Source organism: Stegodyphus dumicola, chromosome 8, assembly GCF_044657685.1.
Source record: "Stegodyphus dumicola isolate Sdum_Otavi_A_Nest chromosome 8, ASM4465768v1".
NCBI classification, from domain to species: domain Eukaryota; kingdom Metazoa; phylum Arthropoda; class Arachnida; order Araneae; family Eresidae; genus Stegodyphus; species Stegodyphus dumicola.
In genome coordinates, this window is record NC_140775.1 from 57,094,362 (window position 1) to 57,118,528 (window position 24,167).

The window sequence follows — 24,167 nt, forward strand, 5'->3', positions numbered from 1 at the left end:
ACACGAAATTCTTTACTTGAAGTTTCAAAGATGTTACTACTTACTTGAAGAACAACTTCTACATCATAACAATTGCCTTTACTTTTTTGATGACCCTGAAACTTTGATCCATTATACAATAAAGATCTCGCAACTCCAGGTTGACATGAATTTGCAGGAGGTGGTGGGATAATTTTTGTCTTTCCAGGCATCTTTATGAAAACAGCGGTTATACTTAATAAATTTCAGCGAAGAGTTGAGTTGAATATTTTAAAATGACAAATCATCATAGCCCAAACAATTACTGATGACGTGTGGTAAAAGCAGTATAATCTTTTATTAGATTACTGCAAAATCCTTCTTCTGAACCATTCAGTAAGTAGTACACATATTAGTTTATACCGATAACATCTTTTAAGTTGATAAAATCATAGAAAGTTGAGATTTCAAGAATGAGAGATAATTTGCAAATTTTACCGTTTATACAAAGAAAATATTGTCAGCATATTTTATTGGTAAAACTGAAGAAAATTTCTGAATTTGCTTATTTGGCCGAGAAATAGAACGCTTTTCATTACATCGATTTTTTTAAATTCCTAAATATCCTTTCTTAAAATTATATTCTGCCCAAGAAAAACCACAACTTCACAATTTGAAGTGTTTCGAAATGAAGTGAAGACATTTATTATTTGTAATCAAAATTGCGTTAAAGGTATGCGCATGTAGGAAGGATAGATTTTTTCGAGTGAGGCGTTGGGAAAGTTTATATGATGTTCATTAAGTAAAACTTCTTTATCTGAAGATACAATTTCTTATCAGTAGTTTGCCGACTTTTGTCAGTACTTATAAGTAAGGCATTTTCTTGAATATGAAAAGTAGTTTCAATATGGATCATATGTTCCGGCAACATGATTTGTGGACGAAAATCTAAAATAAATTATCATTTGATATACATCCATTGTCTGCGGCTTATAATTAATAGCTGTAATTGTTTTGTTGTATATTAATAGATTCTTGATCGACAATAATTTTGGCCATATATCCGAATTCGTCAAATTTTTTATTCAAATTGGCGAATCAGTTTATATTTAAACTGTTTAAAATCAATATTTCCCATTAAAATGTATGTATCTATAATAAAGCTGTTTAAAATTTTAACTTAAATCTATCGTTAAAGAAATAGTAAATAGTTTCTCCTTCTCTCAGATGATCTGTTTCCTGCGATTCTGAGATTATCATTTAGCAATTTCAAAATCGAATGTGACTCGGAATATAGTGAATGCTGGGATGTTTCTCTTTTCTTTTCTCTTATTTCTAGAATTCTCTCTCCATTCTTTTTTTAAATCAACTGTTAATTTTCCGAAAATTGTAATTTTAATTATTCATGGTTGTAGTTTGCCTTATTTTGTTCTGAACTTTTCTTGCAAAACAGAACATTTAAGCATTAAAGCTATCTTTTTATTTTTAATAAAATGTGCATATGCAGTGTACCTATTATGTGATCATTTTCTCATTTAATTTTTTTTTCTTTTTTCCCTCGTATTTAGTACTTATAAGTATTATAATATTTTTTTTGTCAGCCTGCTAATTATATTCATTAGTATATAAATATAACCAGCAGTTCTTTGAAAGAGTGTTTAACCATACTCTTTATCAACTAAGTATAATTCCAAATCTTTTTATTGTATTCTAACTCTGACTGGCCAACAGTTTGACTGTGAATCTCAAATTTCCAAAACTAACATGAGAAAGAGATATTTTGTTGATTATAGTACTAAAATGTTCATGGTATTTTATATCTAGATTAATAACATAATTCCTTAATTTCGTGAATGTATTTCAATTCATATATATATATATCTTTTTGTTTACTACTTTTGTATAAAAAGAAATATATTAATAGGCTAAAAATTTGAATTAAAAAAATTAAACCTGTTATACACGGTTGCAATTATATTATAGATCAATTGCCTTGCTTTTATTCCAATTTACTAATTAATTTAGATGCTTTAAGCATATATATATATATACCACATGATAAGCAAGATTTAGACAAGAAAGTTAAACTTTTAAAGGATATTTCCAGCATTGTAAAAATAGTCAAAACCAGTAACAACTTTAGTATTATTTGAAAGGCTTTTTACTATAATCTGATTAAAAAAGAACTCTATAGCACAAGCAAATATCCTGCAAAGACATTTCACTTCAATTCATCGAAGACTGAAAATAACTAAAAAAATTTTACAACATATTTTCCAACCTTTATGCATTGCCTCAATTTCACAAAATGCCAATCAAATTTCTATTCATAGCTAACGGGATTGGAAATTACATGAGAGAAATAGACTACCGTTTTACTAAAATAATTTAAAAAGTTCTCTACTTTACTAAAGATGCACGAACACAATTTCAACTGGATAATAAGTAATAACAAACCAATACTAGATGCAATTTGCACTTTAAAATATTTTCTTTTGTGACTTATTACGAGAATTTATACATATCTCTTCCTTTACAAGAAGTCTTTGGCAGTCTTCGAACTTTGCCAGATTCTTTTGGACACTTTCAACCTTATACAGTCAAAAGTCGTTAATCCGGACTCGTCGGGACTTCGGCGATTCCGGATTATAGATCATCAGTTTAAATCTGGTAAGATGGCATGCAGAAATTACAAAATTAAAAATATGAAACCGTAATTTATGAAATAAAGAACAATTATGATCTAAAGGGTATCAAAATTTACAAAAAGAAAAAGCTTAATATTTATGTTACTTTATTAAACATTTCTTTCAATGTAAGTTGCTTCGTTTCATGTGATAATACTTTCTCTTTAATTCTATTAAACAGATATAATTTCTTGTTTAGTTACAAAGTTCCGCTGTTCAAGTCCTATAATTGCTGTGTTGAGAATACCGACTAATTTGTCAATCGAAATGTTTTCGTTTTCAATAACCTCTGGGTCACTTTCTTCACTATCGGAAGCGAATTATAATGACGAGGAACTTGATTTAAATCATATCAAAGACGGAGTACATCGAAATACTACACTTAGTACGGAATTATAAACCAAATAAAATAAAAACATCTGCCCTGAAGATAAGGATAGTGCTGACAGATCAACTTCCAATCCGTGGTGTGAAATTGATAAACAGATTTCGGATTTCAAAACATACTTTAGCTTTGTAGATACAAATTACATATTAGTAAATATATATCGGAAATTCTATTTGACATGATCTTTCTAATTTATCATAATCTAATAATGACGTTTCTGCCCCCCCTCTGCCGCAGAGCAGCGTGAAATTGATAAACAGATTTCGGATTTCAAAACATACTTTCGCTTTGCAGTAAATATATATCGGAAATTCTATTTGATATAATCGAAAGTTCAAGCTTACTTTTATAAAACTGCTCTAACAGTCTGCAAAAAATAATAAGCCGGATCCATTTCGAAGATTAAGGAACAACGCAATCTGCAACATTAACTGAATTAGATAACTTTAGCTTAGCGTATAACTCCGTTACACATTAAACGCGCATGCGCACAAACATATTCGCAGCCGTAAGGGTCTTACGCGCTCTCGTAAACGCCTGTGCGCATGCGTGAACGCGACGCATGCACAGAAAGTTTGTAGCTTTGAGGTCCGGATTATAGATCATTCCGGATTATGGGTGTCCGAATTAACGACTTTTGACTGTACATACTTTTTCCAAGAACTACAAAATTTTTGCTTCTCTAGGGCAGCTTTGAATTCTACTTTTTTTTGCAAGGAACACAGTTCGGTCATCTTAAGAATTCATTTAGTTTACTTCAAATAGGTACTCAGGTTTTTAGCTGTTTAAGGCTCAGATTGGATTTTATTATTTATAGAAATTTCTATAAAAAGTTTTTTTGTTTTCTTGCTATTAAAAGTTTAGTTTAGTATAATCGAGGATCACCGAATATTTTAGTGTTGTTCAATTTGATTTAAAGTATATTTGTTTTTCTGTTTATTTATAATTGCCTTTGAATTTTGGATTTGCATATAATGGTTTTAGACAAATTTTTTTTTTTTTTAATGGTTAATTTGCATTATGTAAATTTTTTTTTTTTTTTTTTTTTTTTTTTTAAAGTAGTCAGTTTGTCACAATCTTATGTTTTATTCTCTTTTTTAATTGTTTCGAAAGTGTGTAGGGAAAATTCTGGTAAACTTGAGATTTGATTTTTTGGTTTTGTATGAATTTTAATGTCTTAAATGAACATATAATTGAATCTTTTTTTGGTTATCTCACATGAACTAGGAGAGTGAAATATGTTTTCAAAGCATATTAATCGACTTTTAAGAAGCTTTAATTCATTTTTCCTGGTGAGTTCTGAATTGTAGTTTCTGTAAAAGGAGATTTATTTTTATAATTTTGCGTATTTTCCCTTTCACATTTTTATTTTTCGAGTTTGTTCTGCTATGAATTCTTATTGAATTTGATTTGTGTAGATATTTTGTTAAACCACTTATGCATGGTTGCAATTATTAATACTGTTGAGAATTGCCTTGCTTTGATTAAAATTTAATGTCTATTTTATCGTAACAGAAGAATTAGCAGCATTGTATTCACTTAAGGAACCTTCTTGCTCTTGAGATTTGTTAGGAGCAGTTACATCAACATTGGATTGCTTCTTGTTGCAACTCAGTAACATGTCAGGCTTAGCAACAGGTGGTGTTTCAGTCATGGTTGGTAATCAAGAAGGTTTAGTAAAACTGCTTGAAAATGGAGTCGGCAATATTCATAATACTTTGATGGTAAATTTTCATTGCATTATTTATCAAGAAAATATATGTTTCAAACCTCTTAAAAGGATGAAGGAGGTCTTCAAAACAGTGAGCTCCATGAAGATGAAGGGCAGTTGATTGACAGTTTTCAGAATTTCTCAAATCATCGGTTTCAGAGTATAATGATGTCGTAGTTTATACAGAAGTAGGATGGGTTAATCTGTGCTAGAATGTTAAAAAGAGTATTTGATTTGAAGCAAGAAATGCAGTCGTCCTTCAGAAGCAAGTATAAAAGTATTCCAGAGTTTGAAGAGAAGGAGTGGGTTTGGGACTTTGTATTTCTTGTTGATATAACTAGCCACTTAAATGATGTTAACACCGGTTTACAAGGAAAATATCAACTTATTAACAATATGCTTAATACGATTTCGTCATTTCAAATGAAACGTGGAATTTAGGATCAACAGATAAGTACAGAAATCATTATTAACTTTCTTACATTGTTATTGCAATTAGATGTCACACAAGGAGCTGCGGATTAATAAGCTTTGTTGATATTAATTTAGAACCTTGAATTCAAAAGCCGATTTAAAGATTTTAAAAAGCATTATGTACTTTTTGCTGCATTTGCAACATCATTCTCTGTAGATATGAACTTATTGTTAGAAGGATTATTAGTGAAGCATTGTAGTACATATTTAAAAGAGAAAGGTCCATTAGGTTGGTTTGGAATATTTCTACAAAACATATTTGGACAAAAAGAAATGTCCTGCATTTTACAAAGAATCTCTGTCAATGCATTGTTTGGAAGGATATGCACTTGTGAAAACTAGAAGTGAGAATATATGAATCATTGATGTTAGATGAGATGATGAATTTGGAAAATTGCTTGTATGTAGCAGTAATTTCAGTTGATAACGACATTGATGTACTTAGTTCTGTGAAACATAACCAGGTGTTTTATGAAAATTTATTATTTTTATTTTTAATACCTAATCCTAATCTAATAAATGTATTTATTTCCCACTTTTGTAGTCTTTTTTCATGTGTATTGTTTGCTTTAATAATAAAAATTGGTTGATCTTTACATTACAGTAACTGGTAGTTTGGCGACATTTTGGAGGCGATAAAGGTTACTACCTGGGACTTTGGTAATAATGTGAGCAGTACTGAGTTCCGATTACGCATTATTTTGTGTGGGGGAAATGAGAGATCATGGGATATGTCATGTGATATTAATGGACGAATTACGGTTCTTTAATCGGAAAAGGGGGGAAATCGGGAAAAAATCTGGAAATTTTGTATTTGGCTTTATTCTGTGTTGTGTGAAATAGTGTTTGTGAATTTTTGGATCCCATGGCCGTAAGTAAATTGAATTCGAAATGGGTATTTAGTGGTATTGAAAAGGATAGTAAGAAATGTTTTTTAAGGTTGTGTGAGAGAGAAATAAACATGTTTTATTATGTTATTTATTTTACCTGGTATCTTGCTTTGAAAGATGAGTATGATTTTAAAGATTCTGAAAGAGAATGAAGAAAAGTGTATCCGCCACGTAATGAAGATTCTGAAGGAGATTAGGTAAGTTAGTATTTTTAATTATTTTTATGCATTGTTGGAAATGTAAGGTGGAAAGGAATTTGGTATTATTGGGAAAATTGTTATTAGCAATGATTTAGTTTAAAGTAATTAGGATTGTAAGGTAATTTTTATTAATTGAATGTATGTGCTCATGTATATTTTAAGTGGTGTTTTTGAATTTAATTATATTTTAATGAAATGATAGTTATTTTGTGAATTTTATACTTGTAGGAATTTGGTGTATGTTTAAGTTGAAATAAATGTGCATGGAAATAATTTAAATATTTGATAATAAATATTTGTAATGCTTCATGTATGAATTCGTTGGTGACGTGTATAATGTAATAGATGATTTAGAGGTAAAAGTTTTTGGATATTTTATTTATTTTATATGTGGAAATGTTCATATTTGTAAAGGGTAAATACTTTTTCGCGATCATGTAATTTCATATATGTTCTTTTTACCGGGTTTAAAGATTGAGAAAATTGTCATGTATTTTCGTGAAATTTTTTGAATTTATGAGAAAAAAGCAGTGTACATGGATATAGTGAAGAGTGTGCGCAATGCCATTTTTGTGCAATTCTGGGATGTTTTTTTAAGTAAAAATAAGTCGGCGTGTACATGGTTTATGTGTATGTGTTATTTTGAAAAACGCGTAAGGTGTATGGTATTGTGCACTTTTTCCGAATTTTGCAGTGAATATTTGTCATGATTAAGCAGTTTTGTTTGATAAAATTTCTAGCATAAGTGTAATTCGGCTAGTAGATTGTTGGAAGAAGTGTTCAGTAGATAAGAAGAAAAGAAACGTCTTTACTTCGTGAAGACAAAATGGCGGCGGGGAAAAAAAATAGAGGGTTGCTGTAGGGGAGTTGGTCGCCAAATTTTCACCAAAAAATCGCCAAGTTACCGTAATGTAAAGATCAACCTAAAAATTGATTGTGCTATCTGTCAGGAAATCTCATTTCTAAAATGTGAAAAGGTAACTGCAAGGTTGGTCATCCATGATTTAGCATTTTTTTTTACTTATTCTCTTAACTAAAACATTTTATAGTTATTTTGTGCCAAAGCTATTTGTAATTTTTTTTTTGTTTTGTTTGCCATGTTTCCTCAGCACAAGGCAGTGGCAATTTAATCTTGTAACACAGCCATGCTTCTCCTCTTATTATTATTATTTAAAAAATTTTTTTAATTTTTGCCATAATAATTTTTTTTTTATTTGAGATTTTCCAAGACGAGTAATGGCCATCATATTTTTTTCAAAGCAAGATGTACAAAGAAAGACGTTCTTTGAATAAGTCCATGAAATGCGGCTCAAAACTGGGGGGGGGGGAAAGATATTTTCTGCCATTTTGGATTACCATCTGTTGATTGATGACTGGGGCATTATCATTGCAGGGGAAGATTTAACCTCTTCACTCCTGTCATCAAGAGAAAAAAGTTCCTGTATATGCTTGTGACTTTGGAGCACTGAACGTCACTGTGTGTTTATAGTTAAGCCTAGCATGTTCAAATAATTCCTATAAAATATATTTTTTATCAGAATATTTAGATTCTTACATGTGTGTTATTTAAATATTATTTCGGTTGATCTTTACATTATGGTAACTTGGCGTTTTTTTCGCGAAAATTTGGCGACCAACTCTCCTACAGCAACCCTCTATTTTTTTTTCCCGCCGCCATTTTGTCTTCACGAAGTAAGGCCATGTTTCTTTTCTTCTTATCTACTGAACACTTCTTCCAACAATCTACTAGCCGAATTACACTTATGCTAGAAATTTTCTCTAACAAAACTTCTTAATCATGACAAATATTCACTGCAAAATTGGGAAAAAGTGCACAATACCATACTCCTTACGCGTTTTTCAAAATAACACATACACATAAACCATGTACACGCCGACTTATTTTTACTTAAAAAAACATCCCAGAATTACACAAAAATGGCATTGCGCACACTCTTCACTATATCCATCTACACTGCGTTTCTCTCATAAATTAGAAAAATTTCACGAAAATACATGACAATTTTCTGAATCTTTAAACCCGGTAAAAAGAACGTATATGAAATTACCTGATCGCGAAAAAGTTTATACCCTTTCCAAATATGAACATTTCCACATATAAAATAAATAAAATATCCAAAAACTTTTACCTCTAAATGATCTATTATATTATACATGTCACCAACGAATTCATACCGCAAGCATTACAAATACTTAGTGTCAAATATTTAAATTATTTCCATGCACGTTTACTTCAACTTAAACGTATACCAAATTCCTACAAACATAAAATTCACAAAATAACTATCATTTAATTAAAATATCACTAAACCATGTACACGTCGACTTATTTTTACTTAAAAAAACATTCCAGAATTGCACAAAAATGGCATTGCGAACACTCTTCACAATATCCATGTACACTGCTTTTTTCTCATAAATTAGAAAAATTTCACGAAAATGCATAACAATTTTCTGAATCTTTAAATCCGGTAAAAAGAACATATATGAAATTACCTGATCGCGAAAAAGTACATACCCTTTCCAAATATGAACATTTCCCCGTATAAAATAAATAAAATATCCAGAAACTTTTACCTCTACATTATCTATTATATTACAAATGTCACTAACTAATTCATACCTTTACTTCATTACAAATGGTTACAAATACTTAGTGTCAAATATTTAAATTATTTCCATGCACATTTACGCAAATTACTTTACTTTCACCTTACATTTAGAACAATGCATAAAAATAATATCCTCAAATAATTAAAAATACTAACTTACCTATTCTTCTTCAGAATCTTGATTACGTGTCCGATAAACTTTTCTTATTTCTGTTTCAGGATCTTTAAAATCATACTTATAGTTAACACCAAGGTACCAGGTAAAATAAATAACTTAATAAAACATCTTTACTTCTATCTCGCACAACCTTAAAGAAACACTTATTACTACTCCTTTCAATCCCAATAAATACCCATTTCGAATTCACTTTAGTTAGGGCCATGGGATCCAAAAATTAACGAACACTGTTTCACACAACACAGAATAAAGGCAAATACAAAATTTCCAGATTTTTTTTCAGATTTCCCCCCTTTTCCAATTAAAGAACCGTAATTCGGCCATTAATATTACATGACATATCACATGATCTCTCATTTCCCTCACACAAAATAATGCGTAATCGGAACTGAGTACTGCTCACATTATTACCAAAGTCCCAGGTAGTAAACCTTTATCGCCTCCAAAATGTCGCCAAACTACCAGTTACCATATTGTAAAAATCAGCCATTATTTCTTGCATTGCTGGCAGAAAATCATAATGCTTACAACTAAAATAAAAATTCAGAAGAATATAATATTCAGTTTTGTTAATAATGATTATATTTATGCATTAAAAACATTTTCATACTATAATGAAGTAAAAGCTAGGAATTTAAATATCAGTGTCTGTTTTGTCCTATTGTCATATTAACATTAAAATTTTAAGCTGCGTATTCTGTGTTATTTCTTATATTGTAAACAGAAAATCCTAATGCTTACAATTAAAATAAAAATTAAAATAAATTAATGTGTAGTATTGTTAATAAAGATTATATTTACATATTTAAAATATTTTCATACTGTAATGAACTAAGGATTTAAATATCAGTGTCTGTTTCATTCCGTTGTCACACTAAAGTTAAAATTTTAAGCTGTTTGCACTGTGTGAAACATTTTTAATTTTTAAATGTGCATTGTAAGCATCATCTTTTTACATTTGTAGAATAAAATGATAAATAATATTAATTACAGTAAAGTTAACATGCAAGAAATTCCATTCAATAAGGTACCCCATCGTTCTGACATCGTTTATGCACAGATGAAATTTGAATTAAAACATTTTGTTTCGTTCCAGCAGTAACACTTCATTCCAGTGTTCCATTCATACAATGGGCCCATGGAGGGAAACTGAAGTGTATCATATGTGATAGAGAGAGAGGGGAAAAAAAAAAAAAAAAAAATCAGTATAACAATTGTGTTGGTCGCATTAAGTGGAGCTCTTTGAATTTAGAATTGTAGTAATTTAGTTTGAATTTAGTACTTTGAATCTGTCTATCATCAGCTGTTACATTGTGTATATTTAGGAAAATATTATCTTCTTAAAAGCCTTTCTTAGTTGCAGTATGAATATTTATTGTATTTTAATGTAACTTAAATGAAATAGGAAAAGTAATAACTTTCCTGTGAATTTAATTTTATGAATGCCAAAATGTTAAACATGTATACATGTAAATGCTTGTATTTCATCAAGAGTTAATAAAACTATGATTATTCATTATATTTTAATGAGAACTAATATATAAAGAATAAAGTGTTACGTGAACAATAATTATAATATTATGAAAAATTAATGGATTTCAAAGAAGACATGACTAATTTTCTTTAGTAATATTGCATTATATGTGCTTTGTCATTTTTGAAAGTTTTAGACAGTTTAAAGAAATAACTATTATTATTTATTATTTCTACTAAGGTGTATGATTTATTTATTCCTCATGTAGTTTATGTAACATTTTTTAGATATGGCTGGCCTGTTAGCTAATTTAGGAGGAAATCCTCTTCATACTCCTGTTGGTCAGAAGATAGGTATAATATATTTTTATTTGATATAATTAATAATATGTGACAAAACATTTTATACATATAATTAATTTTATGTTGAAAAACAAATTAATAAAACTTACTTTTAATGCACATAAAACTGAAATAAAATAAAGCAATTAAAATAGATTCAAGATTGTTTAAGAAAGCATGAAAGTATTTGATATTTCTCATCCAGAGGCAGCTAACAAATCAAAAATGCTTAAACAAAAGATTAAAATAATAATAATAAAATACATGACAAATTGGTGTTAATCGTAAAGAAATTGTAGATGTGTGTATGTTGAATTAAAAACCAGTGCCACATAATAAAGGGGGGATCCACATAATACTTCTTAATTGAAATCCACAAGACAGAAGTTATATGAAAAATAAAACAAGTGTAAAAAAAGGGGACAGTGGGGTTATAAACATAACGAGGTGCATTTGTAGAAATGCACCTCGTTATGTGCTGCATTTCTGAGCTCACTATTTGACTCGTGAAAATAATTTTTAGGAATATTTTATAACAGCATAAAAGATTAAAATTAATTGATTATTTGCAAATGAATTATTGAATTCAACTGTATGCAGCTCTGATATGACTGGAACCAAAAATTAAAAGTATGAAATAGTAGGAACAGGTAACAATGATTATATTAAGCTACTAACACTAAAGTGTAATAAAATTAAAAAAAAAAAAAAAAAATTGAAAGAAATTCAATAATAAATGAAAAGAACATCCAGATAATTTAATATCAAAATTAAAGTTAATAAATAATTAAATTAAGTAGCGTAGACGCTAAAAGATCCCTAGAAAATCATCTCATGCCATTTTTGAACTGTGTTAGTGCAGATTCATTGATTGACACTCTATAAATTAGGCTTGGCCTCTTAGCTAGGGGAAAAAACCCGAAAATTATTCTCATGAGTGGGCTGTTAAAGTCAAAAATGCAGCTAGTGGTCTACCACCTGATGTACATTTGTCACCCGATGAGATAAGCATATTTATATTGTCCACCCTGTGTGATAGTGCATTATTATTATTATTATTATTATTATTATTATTTTTTGTTTACACATTGTTATGAATTGTTAAGGTCCAGTTTAGAGAAATTCTCGTTATGAACCCTGCAATGGAGGAGCCGGCATACAGAGTACGCCAATGCCATCTTTTTGGGCTGTAATTTTTAGACAACCCCTTCCCGAGCTTCCTGCCTTCCTCTACCCTCCTAGAAACATTTCATGAGTGCAACACATCAGGTATTTCTGGTCAGTCTGGTTTTCGCCTTCCTTCCAAAAGCAGTTATTGTGACCATGTCGCATAGGCGAATGCAGTACACCACTCTTCCAAGTATGTACAGAAAGAATATTGTACCTCCTGAAGATTATTTGAGTGTTTTAAAAGAAGTCTCGGTTAATGAAGACTTTAACAATTTGGATAATGCATTAAACATTCTGATCATCAAAGTGACTCAGAAATTGAGGGAAATGCTTCTAAACATCCTCATTTTCCTTACTCAAGTGATGTTTACCCAACAAATGACGATTTTAGTGATGTTGAAAATGACATAAGTGATTTAAAATGTAAGGACTTTTTTGTAAAAACAATTTATAAAAAGAAGAAAGTTGGAGGAAAGTTTCTGGAAGAAGAAAAGGAAACTTATAAGTGGAATAAAGTTCCCCTCAAGAGCAAATTCGCCAGAACGCCTCGAAAAAATTTGATGAAAAAAAAAGTATTTCCAAGTGTCAAAACTTGTGACGATATAAATGATGATCTTTCTGCTTTCCAGAAAATCATAAAAACAAATATGATTGATGCTATTGCACAATATACAAATATTTATCTCAAATGTAACAGGACTGCAGATGATCTCCAAAACATCTCAAAGAGAAGCATTTATGATGCGTTTTATACATTGAAGCTTGAAATTTATTGTGGCAATCAACTTCCAGGACTTTATGAGGCTTCTAATTCAAGTTTTGACATTGTTAAAAGGCTAATTGGCGCGTACAAAGGTTTCAACCGTAACCTGACAACCGATAATTGGTATACAAACTACCCGCTAGCTCTTATTATCTTCGTACCAAAGGTCACAGTTTCAGACTGTGATACTAAATAATTGTTATCAGCGTGTATTAATCTTAATCTGCCCTACATTTTTTAAGAGACTTTCAAAATTCTTGAAACATTACACATTAGGAATTTTAAATTCTGAAACATTTATTATGCTTTTGTGTGATTATTTGAGATTTTTTTTTAAGGTCTTGTTTGAATAGCCTATAACTCTGGGAGAAACTTTCTTACTAAGCTCTTAAATCAAACTCTCACCTCTCAGTGTTATTTTAAAGTCATGATGCAGGTTATTGCCTGTAGCTTAAAACACAAATGCACAAGCAGTTGAAACTTTATTCAGCAATTAACTGGAACTTGCAATTCAAACAGATAGTATATATAACCTTGCCATTGAGCCTTAGCAAGCATGCATTGATGTTGCTACAGATTATTTTAATTGAACAGTTCTTTTTACTCTATCTCTGTTTTTTTTTTTTTTTTTTCTTGTTTTGTTTTCCTCAGTCAAGGTCAAAATTGCCTGTTTAATTTACAGGAACCCAATATTTAAGTTCCACCAAAATTCTACTGAAGAAGGATTTTGCTGCTTACATTTCATTTTTCTGTTTCTCATATTCAGTGAGAGATTTTCTATAACAGTGTATTCTTTAAATGTATAAAGAAAATAAATTAAAGAATGTGTTTTAATAGTAACTTTTGTTTCTAAGCACTTTTTTAAAGAAAATTCTTCTGTTATAAATTTGAGAACAGTAAATGTTTGAATTTTACTTAAAATTTGTTCAAATTTCTTGTCTTCATATATATTTGAATAAAAATATTCAAATTACTTTTTATAGAGCAAGCTACAGATGCTTCTCTATCAACAGAAAATTGGGCTTTAAACATGGAAATATGTGATGCAATTAATGAGACAGATGAAGGGTAAGTCATATTTGTTGCTGAGAGAAATATTTGAGAATACTGAATAAATTATTAATATTATTATTTTAACAGTGATAACAAAAGTGCTTGATTTATGTGGGAAAGTAGATGACATATTTTCATTTGTTTTCAGACCAAAAGATGCTGTGAGGGCTATTCGGAAAAGATTACAACAAAACATTGGAAAAAATTATACTGTTGTTTTATATACTTTGACTGTAAGTTATCATTCTTTCCTTCTTTATGTTTCATAAATGGAAAGAAAATAAGTAATTATAAATGTGACTGCATGATTAAAATTTAATGTGCAGCTATTTGTGATTTTCAATATTTTAAAATATTTATTCTTTGTTATTTCTAGTAGCCATGCATTTGCAATTTAGTGCATTCAATTGGAATGACGAATACCAGTCAGTCTTTTAGCTGTCTTATCACCAAGAAGAATGCCTTAGGTACACCACAGGGGGTGATCGAGTTTACACTCATGAGAATGGAAAATTCCATCCCAATTTTGATGAGAGACCCATTGTATGGGTCTTGGGGATACTCAGATAACCAGCACTTAAGTGAACTTCCTGAAATGGCGTTCGGCAAGTAGGGCGATACGCGCCATACAGTGGGAGGACACTTTAGGTTGCTAGTTTAGACCTTCACAACGCTAGGGAGAAAGAGAAAAGGGAAGGGACATTTTCTTTCTATATGTAAATACTTTGGTTTGGCTGTCATGTGACTTTGCAGATGAATCGTCGTGCTGATCACGTGACTTTGTCAGCAGATGTGGTGCATACGCTCATATGCTATTTGTTGTTCCGTATGATCATTCGCTATTTAATTATTTTATTAGAACAAAATATTATTTCTTAGACTATTAAAATCTATTATATGTCTAAATACTATTAAAATCATAATTATTTAATTATCGGAGACGGGCTTCAAGTTGCCGTAAACCATTCACTATACTAAAAAAATGTTAGAAAATAAAATTACTATTAATATTATTAATGATTTAAAAATTAAATAATTAATTATTACCAAATTAATTCAGAATTATTTAAATAATATTAATAATTAATACTGGACTCCCAGTTGCTGTTTAATTACCTTATAAATTATTTTCTAAATAACTTAATGACCTTATAAATTAATTACCCTTGTAATTACAACAAAGTAGATAACATATGGTCTTTTTCTAATTTATCGTTCGTATGGGCACATTTTTTTAATTATTTACTTAATATTTCAGTATATGGCTGTTATTTATATAGCCTTAACAAACAGGAATTAATTTCTAAATAAATTAATTGTACTCCTAACATGAATTATTCAGAACTCCTAACAGAAAAGCACTCATGGGTTATTTGCTTAAGATGGTGGAAATCCGTTAGTCAAACTCCTAGACGAACTACCAGTGTGCAACAGTTTTACCGCTATCTTGCTGACAGACACTGTATCATACAAGCAATTTTTTAATCCCTCCTAATCAAATTTATGTTGAAATAAAATGCTTATAAGACTTTGAAATGCTAATAAGTTAATGTAAAATATTAAAGAAACAATATTCTGCTACTTTTCTATGTCAAGTATATTTCATTGATTTCTTTATATAGAGGATTTTGGGGAGTTCGGTCTATCAGTAAAAAATTTAAACTATTATACAAAACATGAGCAAAATTCTTTCACAGATAAACAAATAAAAGTTAATTAAATTTATATCATCAAATCTTTGAATAAGATTTATCTTCATAGATTTTTCTGCTGTGTTGTTACTCCTGTCAGTTTTTAATGGTAATGAATATAAATATTGAAATTTTTGCATCACCATATTTGCAACAAATACATAACTGAAATATATTCACGAAATATATTGTTAGAAATCTTGTTTCCCTGCAGTTATGCAATTCAGGATTACATTTCTTTGTTTACCTACATGAAAACTATTTTTGTATTTTAAGATGAAGAGGGGGAATTCTGCTTCAGTGTTAATAAATTCAAAAGAAGCTTTTTTTTTAAAAACCTGTAAAAAAAGGGAATTTTTTTTTTTTTTTTTTTTAAAAAAGAGACAGATGTCTTATTTTGCACCTGCTATGTTTTTCTAAGTCAAGGTTATTTCATTGAACAGTTATGGTTAAGCTGCACTGAACTATTTGCTTTGTGGAATTCAGTTTATTTCTGATTTAGTTATAAAATTCAGTTATCTACTTTTTCCTTCAGTTGATTTATAAACACATTAAAGACGCAGATATTAAAAAAAGGAACACTTTTATTGCACAGTCACCTATCAAATTTAATTTTTGCAAAAACGTTTATTATCGAAAAAATATCTGTTACTTATTAATGCAAAATTATGTTAACAAATAAAAATATGTAATACATTTTTACTGTTTATGTTAGTAATTTTGATCAAACAAATTTTTCTATGAAATATTGATTATTAACAGAGAATCGATTTTTCGCGAAATGACGTAGGCGCAAAACCCCATGAACTTTGACCTCTGAACTCTGAACCTGCATTATTTTGGTTCAGTGCTCTGTATGTAATACTTCAAAAGGAATCACCTGCCAAAGCAAGTATTTTTTCAATTAAATTTTTATCTATTTCCATCTATTGATATTTGCATTTGACCTCTGAACTCTGAACCTGCATTATTTTGGTTCAGTGCTTTGTATGTAATACTTCAAAAGGAATCACCTGCCAAAGCAAGTATTTTTTCAATTAAATTTTTATCTATTTCCATCTATTGATATTTGCATATTTGAATTACTATTTTTTATTTATATTAAAATTGCTACTTCTTTAACTTAGAAATATTTGTAATTTCTTCATATTTAAGAAGTTATTAATATTTATTTCTGCATTTTCTTCTGTCTACTACTAAACCTTTATTCCTGTAAGTTACCAGTGTTTTAGTTTGATATATTTTTAGCTTAAATTTAACATAATTTTTAATTTAAAAATAATGCATTTAATTTAATATTTTATTTGATTTATCTAATTTTATTTTATTTGTAATATAATGTGAATGGATAATTTTATATAAAATATTTATTCTAAATAAAATGCTGACATAGGATTATTTTAATATAGAGAGTAAAAATAAATCTATAATGATCGGTTTAGTTCATCAACGTAAAATGTAATGTGTGAAATGAAAGTTTTATTTTTTAAAAAATAGTATATTCATGTATATTTGATCTTTTTAAATTTTTAACGTTACTTGCGTGATAAATATTCCATTTGCATGATTTTTACTGCATATATATGAAGACCATATTTTCAAACCTATTTAACTATTATTATGGATAATTGTAAAAATTAATGGTCAGAATTAAAAAGGGAGGTATAAAAGGTAATAATGTTGAAGTTATATATATCGTAATAAAAATACTAAGGTGAAAAAAAGTATGTAGATTAACCACATCAATAACTAAATTAGTTCTATGTGCATTGTTTACCTTTTTTAACGCAAACGCGTTATTGTATTTAGCCTCAGGCGATTTTCGCCTAGCACGGTTTTCTCCCCTATATCGGGCTCAAAAGGGAAATTTTGGAAAGCGTCTTTTGATGTTATTTCCCTCTTGGTATAAAAAAAATCCTTCTGAGGATTTGGCAAGTTTCGCCGATTCAAGATAGCAGAGAAAGTTGCGCCAAGTGCCGGTTATCTGAGTCTTTCCTGGGTCTTACAGCCCTCTTCTCATACCACCAAACAATTTCTGGCTTGCTATGTGTTTTAAGTGCTCCACACAAAAACTATATACTTACAGATGACCAAATGTTTTTCGAAATTTTAGCTTGGGCCCAGTGACATGGCAGCCAATAGAACTAAAACGTTGTACCAATAAAGACAAAAAATTTTATTTTTTTATTTTTAGATATCCTTCGGGACTTTGGCGATTCCAGTTTTTGCACTTTTATGGGTATTATACCATCATTTTAAATCTAGTAAGATGATATGTAGAAATTATAAAAATTAAAAATATGAAATGGTGATTTCTGAAATAATAAAGCATTTGGTGACTTTAAGGGAATAAAATTAAAAAAAATATATATATTTGTTTGTTTTATTTAACATTTCTTTCAATATAAGTTGTTTAAGTTGCTATGTTTTTTGGGCTAATACTTCTCTTTAAATCTATAAATAAACATTATTTCTTATTCAGTTCCATTGTTCAAGTCCTATAATTACCATGTCGAGGATTCCCATTTTATTGTCATTTGAAATTTTTTCATTTCCGACAACTTCTGTGTCACTTTCTTCACTATTGTTAATGATATTTTCTGGATTTAGAGCTATACTACAGATTTTGCTGTCAGTTAGTTGATTAATGATTGGGTATTGTCATCATAATGAAAAAATTATGTTACATAGTTTTCATTTATTACCATTTCTCCACAGGTTCCATTAATTGGAAAATTTTGCTTTTGGTTTGCAGTACCTGAACACCTTCGAATATGCTGCTACTATTATACAGCTTAGCTTGTATGTACTATATACTATTGGTGGCTAGAGACATGGCCTGTTAAATTTCATCATGGTTCTATCACACACTGACGAAATTAAGGCTGAATTATATTAGTTTACTTATTTATTATATTTATGCTTATTATTATACACATGCTTAAGGCTTATTTGAGTCCCAAATAAATAAATTCCTACATATATACTTAACTCTTCTCCAAGGCCACTGCTAGACATTTTGCAGCCCAATGCAGTATCTATGAGTCTGAAATTTTTTTAAGTGCCTCCTTAATGTCTAAAAATTTTGCTGCACCTAAATTTTACATCCCATTACCTTTCTTAAATTATAAACAGTTTGCCAACTCTTAATTTTCTTGCTGAGGGCCTCTTTAAATTCTAAAAGTTCTGCCATCCTGTGTAACCGCATCAGCTCTGACCCCTTTCTTAGGCTAATAAATGAGTCATTCTGAATTCAAACAGTGCTAAATGTCACCTTTTGGCTTATGAATATCATTTACAAAATCCATTTTTGCATAAGGATACAAATTTTTTTAAAATTTACATATCAACGCACTTCAGAGTGGAGTTGTGAAATCTGTAATCGTTGCCAAGGATACTGCCAAACATAAAAGGTTACCATGCTCTTTGGTATTCAATTAATAAATTTTTAAAAAAATTTTTAGACATTGCCACATGAGTCATTTCTCAAGAAATATTGATAGCCATGCGGTGATAAAAGCAAAAGGTAATAAATAATGATTTGGGAGTTTGGCACCAGGGATATCGGTTATTCAGTACAGTCAAAAGTCTTTAATCCGGACTCGTTGGGACTTCGGCAATTCCGGATTATAGATCATCAGTTTAAATCTGGTAAAATGGCATGCAAAAATTATAAAATTAAAAATTTGAAACCGTAATTTATGAAATAAAGAACAATTATGATCTAAAGGGTATCAAAATTTACAAAAAAAAGCTTAATATTTATTCGTTTACTTTATTAAACATTTCTTTCATCGCGCACATGTGTAAAGCATACATTGCGCATAGTCGAAATTAGAAAATTGCAACCAGAAAACTATTTGATGTGTATTCGTAATATTTATAATGACGAGGAATTTGATTTAAATCATATCAAAGACGGAGTACATCAAGATGAAATACTACATTTAGTAAGGAATTATAAGCCGTATAAAATAAAAACATCTGCTCTGAAGATAAGGATAGTTCTGACAGATCAACTTCTAGTTCATTACGCACTGCGTTGCCCCCTGCAGATCAGCGTAAAATTGATAAACATATTTCGGAATGGTTAGAGAATCAAAGGATATGCCTTTATCCATTTTTTGCAGCAATTCCACTTTTTGTTTGATGGACATCAAAACATGCTTTCGCTTTGTAGATCCTTTGGCAGCTCAAGAATCGGATATTCTTTTTGACATAATCGAAAGTTCAAGCTTACTTTTATAAAATTGCTCTAACAGTGTGCAAAAAATAATAAGCCGGATCCAATTAGAAGATTAAGGAACAACGCAATCTGCAACATTAACTGAAATAGATAATTAGATAATTTTACTTTAGCTCATACCGTCCGTTATACATTAAACGTGCATGCATAAATGTATGCATGCATAGACGCATATGCGCATGTGTTAATGCATTATGCGTTGACGCAAACGCAGAAAGTTTGTAGCTTTGAGGTCCGGATTATAGATCATTCCATATTATGGACGCCCGGATTAAAGACTTTTGACTGTATATCTAAAATTAATGATGTTTTGGTTTCAGAAGTATGCCAAGCAAAAGAGCTGCTATGGAGCCAAATTATTGGTCATACGTATTTATGCTAATAAATGATTGTTTCTTTAATGTGGAGGTATTGTATGTAGTTCCAAAGTGATATTAAGAATCTGGATTCTCCACATGTTTTATTAGAAGGAATCAAAAAATGCACAAGCGCAAAATTTGTGTATAATAGTGTATAGAAAATTTGCTAAAACAATAAAATGTTGCTAATGATCTGGAGGTCCGTGTTTTATATCATTTCAGATATTGGACATCTGGATTTCACACATTATACTGTATATACTCCCAGTTTTAGAAAGTTTAGCATGGTATTGAAGTTTTTAATATAAACCAATATTTTTAAACCAACAAGAAAGTTAAATTAATAATGGTACTTTCTGATTATATGGCTCTCCATCATCAAAAAGATGCAAAAAAAGTATTCATGGGCCAAATCAGTAAGTTGGCAAAATAGTTATGTATGCAACCAGTGGGGGAATGTTCTGAAAAGGTATTTATGTGGCAACCGGATATGCCTATAGCACATATCTGTTTTGACCGATGTGCTATGCAGAACTTCTAAAAGCCAAGTTTGTGCATTTCTCTGATTTTTTAATGTGAAAACAGATCATTGTATGCATGGGAGGAACAAAAGTATAAAAATGAACGACTTTTTTTTTAAAGAGGTTAAGTGTTTTATTACCAGTGTTTCTTGCTTCTTCTTTTTTTTTTTTTTTTTTTAATTTGATTGACCAGTTGCTGTTGTATAGAATTCTCAGTGCACTACCGTTTTGAAATTGATTGTTGCCTTTTGTGCACTAGCTTGGTAAAAAATTAGTCATCAGCAATTTCGCAAATTCTTTCCAAAGTTAGCAGAGAGTTTGTGTGCGTGTGTATGTGGATAAATAGAAGGTATTGTTATAATTAATTAAATCTTCTTTATTTTCTGCTTTAAAATATAGTTCTTCAGTGAATTTGTTAGCCTTTTGGTAGGTTTAGATCCATACTTTGATAAGCTGCCCAAATTGCTTTCCATCTCCTCTTCAGACTCATACTGCATGTATATACAGTATACTAGCACTGCTGAAAAGTTTTCCATGGGATTAAAATTTGTCATTTGAGCTGACTTTTTAAATTTGATTGATTGAAACTTTGTAGGAAAGCATTGCATTGCTTTTATGTATGGGAGTATTGCCTTGCTAATAGATTAATAAAATTTGGTTTAAAACTTCAGAAATGATAATGAAACAACTTTACAGCACTTTGGTAAATCTCATACTATCCATTCATGGATTGGTTAATATCAGCTGTAAATTTTCTAGTGAGAAATATTAACAGTTCACTATTCACGTGCTACAATGAAAGTTTCTTTCAGAGAAATAATGTGACTTTATTTTTAAATTTTTCTGATAGTATTTGAAACCAGGTGGCCTATCTATATAAAACTTCTCTGAATCCTCTCAACCAGTCGAAATGGAATTTCAGACATTGTAATTTGAATGTATGCACTCGAGATTGTGATAATTTAAAATAATAGTACTCTCACAGTTATGGTTACAATGAAAGCATTTTGAAATTTTTGAATGGTGACGCACATTTTTTTCCTGTGCAATCTGATCAGCACATTGAAAAACCATAAATGGCGTTCGAACGATACACGTCTGACAAAAATTGTCGTAAAATATTTCCAAAGAGCATTATAAAGGACCCATGACAACATAAGAGAGGATTGGAAAAAAATTTTTTTTATTGGAATTATGAGTTTTCAATTTGCCCACATTTGCAGAAGAAATGGCATTATATGTGGGAGCTTGTTGACAACAATGATGAAAGTGACAATGCATAAGGATCTGATTTTATGACGTTTTTCAGTTCTGACAAATCTTATTGAGTTGATGCGTACACCTCAGAATCAGAATGAAATTTGGTGGATCACAGTGGTCACAAAACTACAATTTTATGGGAGGTGTGGATTCTGGACTTACCTGGAATCTAAGTTGTACACTTAAAATCCACAAGATTTGTCAGAATTGAAGGATGCGATAAAATGTGAAGTTATATATTTGTCATTGCTGTAAACAACCTCTCATATGTAATGTGTTATTGTCTGCAAAGGTAGACATGTTGAAACAGACTTGTAATTCCAATATAAATTTTTCCTCTCTCCTCTTTTGTGTTTTCATTGGTCTTTTAGAATGCTCTTCTTTGCAAGTGTTTTATGCTGACAATCGGATAGACAACCAAATAATTGACAAATAGCTGACAGCCAAATAATTGACATGGAATAGAGAGCCATTCCACAGGACACCATTCATAGTCTCATTAACTCCATACCTAGACGTGTTGCTTTGTGTACCGCCGTTTAAGGTCTATCTAAATTTTGTCATACATTTATTATATATTTTTTCAATGCACTGATCAATTTGCATAGGAAAAAAGTGAATGTTATTAAAAACATTCAACATTTTTTTCACTTTAATCATGAATTGTTTTAAATTATCGCAATCTTTAATGCATATCTTCAAATAACAATATCTGAAATTTCATTTCAATTGGTTGAGTGGATAGACCACCAGAGTTTCATATATCAGAGAATATATATATGTATGTGTATATATGAAGGGGTTCAGAAAATGTACTCACTATTTGCTAGTCCGTATCTTGTGACAGATTTGCGACTGAGAGACTGCTAAAGTATGTGTTAGAAATGACCAGCAGCAACTTCTGTATGACACAAACTGCACACTGAACTAAAGCTGTTATCTGCTAGACAGTTAGTAGCTGTCAGTGATAATGGCAGCATATAACAGTATGATTTTTTTTTTGTATAGCTCATTAATTGTTGCTGATTTTTGTCGATACTCAGCAGTCTTGATGGTTCTCCAGTAGTATCAAATCAGGGGAGCAAGGTGATTACCTAGCAACACCCCTATGACCCATTCACCATCTGGGTAGAGTTTTACACACTACCCAACATTGAAAATGCAACACCAAGAAGGAGCGGCCAGAAAATGATGAAACTCGGCAAACGGAGAGAGACAGCAATGAACAATAAGTGATCTTTGTTTAGAAATGATATGCATAATACAGAGCGAGAACAGTGTCGGCTCAGTAGGTTGTAGGACCACCTTGGGTGGCGGTACACAAAGCAACACGTCTAGGTATGGAGTCAATGAGACTATGAATGGTGTTCTGTGGAATGGCTCTCTGTTCCATGTCAACTATTTGCAACAGTTCGTCATCTGAATCTGCAAATGGTGTCCAATCACATCCCAAATGTGTTCAATTGGTGAGAGATCAGGAGAGAACAGTGGCCAGGGAAGCATCTGTACACCTTGCAGAACATGTTGGCTGATGCAAGCAGTATGCAGCCGGGTATTATTCGGTTGATAAAGGGCACTGGGCACTCCCTGAAGGTAGGGGAGTGTCACCAGCCACAGCACATCATCCATGTATTGTTGGGCCATCATATTGCCCCAGATACAAACTAAAGGTGACCTGGAATGGAATTGCATGTAATTGTACCCCAAACCATGATGACACATTGTCGCACAGTGGGGCATTCCACAATTGCTTCTGGATTGGACTTGATGCCACACTTGTATGCCAGACAAGAATCAGAAGCTGTAGAAGAAGCTTTATCCAGAGAAGATGCAGACAAATGAAGAGCTACTATGGAAGAATATAATTCCTTAACCTTTGGATGCAAATGGGTATTCCGAATAAAGCAAAAGGTGGATGGCGTAATTGATCAGTACAAAGCCAGATTCATCATTAAAGGATGCTTGCGAAAGTATAGAATGGGTTATATGGAAACATTTTCACTTGTAGCAGTTTGCGCTACAACTCTGTACAAACATTGCTCGCCCTAGTTGCCGAATATGAGCTGAAGATAAATCAAATGGATGTATACACAACTTACCTGAATATGAAAATTGATGAAGAGATTTTCATGTTTCAGCCAGAAGGCTTCAGAACTTCTGAAGACAAAGT

The 24,167-nt window shown here is 30.6% G+C and overlaps 2 protein-coding genes across 5 annotated transcripts in view; one reads left to right on the forward strand and one right to left on the reverse strand.

The window, feature by feature from the left end:
- LOC118197058 (glucose-induced degradation protein 4 homolog) overlaps nucleotides 1-292 on the reverse strand; it is a 45,428-nt gene extending 45,136 nt beyond the window's left edge. The window contains exon 1 of the mRNA XM_035368534.2: nucleotides 45-292. Within this exon, the coding sequence (XP_035224425.1) occupies nucleotides 45-191 (147 nt within the window). The 5' untranslated portion in view covers nucleotides 192-292. The remainder of the gene's footprint in view (nucleotides 1-44) is intronic.
- A 373-nt stretch (nucleotides 293-665) lies between these two features.
- Nucleotides 666-24,167, forward strand: part of LOC118197057 (target of Myb1 membrane trafficking protein-like) — a 91,236-nt gene continuing 67,734 nt past the window's right edge. Inside the window, exons 1-5 of one of the 4 annotated variants that reach the window (XM_085821877.1) lie at nucleotides 666-828; nucleotides 6,226-6,305; nucleotides 10,881-10,946; nucleotides 13,851-13,935; nucleotides 14,069-14,153. In XM_085821877.1, the coding sequence (XP_085678003.1) occupies nucleotides 10,883-10,946; nucleotides 13,851-13,935; nucleotides 14,069-14,153 (234 nt within the window). In that variant the 5' untranslated portion in view covers nucleotides 666-828; nucleotides 6,226-6,305; nucleotides 10,881-10,882. Of the gene's footprint in view, nucleotides 829-6,225; nucleotides 6,306-10,861; nucleotides 10,947-13,850; nucleotides 13,936-14,068; nucleotides 14,154-24,167 lie in introns of all 4 variants that reach the window. The other 3 variants (XM_085821878.1, XM_085821879.1, XM_085821876.1) reach the window with 3 other exon arrangements.